The 2,126-nt window shown below is 39.4% G+C and overlaps 1 protein-coding gene across 1 annotated transcript; it reads left to right on the top strand.

Annotated features, from left to right (window-relative positions):
• Positions 1 to 34: 34 nt before the first annotated feature.
• On the top strand, positions 35 to 2,125 carry LOC111370103 (homeobox-DDT domain protein RLT1-like; the record flags this gene model as incomplete). The annotated part of the gene is made up of 5 exons (XM_022991805.1): positions 35 to 207; positions 886 to 1,095; positions 1,182 to 1,584; positions 1,701 to 1,885; positions 1,973 to 2,125. Coding segments are annotated over exons 1-5 (969 nt in total), but the record flags the coding sequence as incomplete, so codon positions are not given.
• Position 2,126: the final 1 nt, after the last annotated feature.

Below are 2,126 nucleotides of genomic sequence, written 5' to 3'. Positions count from 1 at the left end.
TCTTTTTTTTTTTTTTTTTTGAATTGTGTTTACTTTGAACTTTTCTGACAGGCATATTTGTGGGGGTTCGACATACGTAACTGGCTGAAGTACTTAAACTCATTGACATGGCCTGAAATCCTCCGGCAATTTGCACTCTCTGCTGGATTTGGTCCTCAATTTAAAAAGAAGACTCTTGAAAGAGGTTGCATGAATGATAATGATGAGGTGCTTGTTTTTTTCCTTCTTCTCGTTCATATGTCTTACATCAAACACTATATTCTTTTGTCGCAGCTGACACATGATCATAAATTTTTGGGTTGTGCTTCCAGCAAAAGAAATGGATAGAAAACTTGGACTTGGACTTGCTAGACGTATACTACTAAAAATAAAAAAAGAGAGAAGCTATGCCCTTTGTTAGGGCTCCATTTTTCAAAAATGCATTTTTCCAACACTCATTTTCAACCACATTCTCCCATAGAATAATGTTGCACGTAACCCAACACGCTAATTAGTGAGGTTACTTATGCCAGAGAAGAATGGCTAGAAAAGCAAGCGTATGGGAGATTTGTGTATAATATATATAAAAATTCTGACCAAATCAAAGAAGAATTAGTGCATTACAAGAAAAGAGAATTTGAGTGTGGAATTTGTTGTATAATATTCGAAGATGGCCTAACATACTGATTCCATATAATCAGGCACCTTGGTTTACTGATAATATTTGCGTTACGTTTGGATCTTGAGTCCATGGAGCTATATGCAAGGCACATTTTTTTGTTTCAAATTCATGAAATATTTATCTCTCCCCCTGCATCCCCCAGATGGCACCAGAAGCACGATCAAAATAACGTGCCAATAATGATATAACTGCATACCATGATGATAACATTCTTCATTCCTCAGATTAAAGGCTGTGAAGACACTGTGTCCACTCTGCGAAATGGTGCAGCAGCTGAGAATGCAGTTGCAATTATGCAAGAAAAAGGACTTGGCCTTCAGCGCAGATCAAGACACCGGTTGACACCGGGTACCGTGAAATTTGCTGCTTATCATGTTCTTGCTCTTGAAGGAAGCAAGGGCTTAAATGTTATAGAGCTCGCGGACAAGATTCAGGTAACTATAGCTACTCTTCGGTTACTGCTGCACCTAGTGGACTAATTTTCGCTTTGTATTTTCTAACTTAATTTTGCTTTTTGCAGAAGTCTGGGCTGCGTGATCTCTCAACAAGCAAGACACCAGAGGCTTCTATTTCTGTTGCATTGTCAAGGGATCCCATACTGTTTGAAAGAATAGCTCCTTCGACATATTGTGTTCGGCCGGCTTTTAGAAAGGATCCTGCAGATGCTGAATCAATACTTGCTGCAGCCAGGGAGAAGATACAGAGATATGCTAATGGTTTTTTAGCTGGTCAAAATGTTGATGAGGAAGAAAGAGATGATGATTCAGACAGTGATGTTGCTGAGGGTGCAGAAGGTGATGGTTTAGCTACTCCGTTTGACGCAGACAAGAACAACGAATGCAATGAAGTTGTCTCCATCTCAGGGAGTGGAAAAGATAATCACCCAGATGCTGCTGCTCTGCGAAATGGAATTGGTAGTGTTTGTAAGAAGTTTCACACATTTCTTGCTTGTTACTAAGGCTTTTTCTTGCTCTCATTTTAGATTTGATAATGAAAATCCACGTACCTTACTGATCAATCAATTGACACACTATTGAAGGCAATGGAGTTGATGATCCTGACCAAGTAGGCATGGAGATTGATGAAAGCAGATCAGGTCAGTCCTGGGTTCTAGGACTGACTGAAGGCGAATATTCTAATCTCTCTGTTGAAGAACGTCTCAATGCCCTTGTTTCCTTAATTGGTATTGCGAATGAAGGGAATTCTATCCGAGTGATTCTTGAGGTCAATTTTCTGAAAATTTCTGCTATTTGAAAATAGGAAATAAAGACTTTAGTCTTCCATCTTTTCTGACAAATGAGACTTTTGCAGGAGCGGCTGGATGCGGCAAATGCTCTTAAAAAGCAAATGTGGGCTGAAGCACAACTAGATAAAAGGCGCATGAGAGAAGAGATTGTAGTTAAGTTCTATGATTCTTCTTTTACTCCTGCAGTTAATGGGGATCAAAGTCCATTGGCTACTGTGA

This window comes from Olea europaea, chromosome 21 (genome assembly GCF_002742605.1).
Source record: "Olea europaea var. sylvestris chromosome 21, O_europaea_v1, whole genome shotgun sequence".
Classification (NCBI taxonomy): domain Eukaryota; kingdom Viridiplantae; phylum Streptophyta; class Magnoliopsida; order Lamiales; family Oleaceae; genus Olea; species Olea europaea.
Note: the sequence above shows the minus strand (reverse complement) of the source record. Positions and strands in the feature narration are given on the sequence as shown.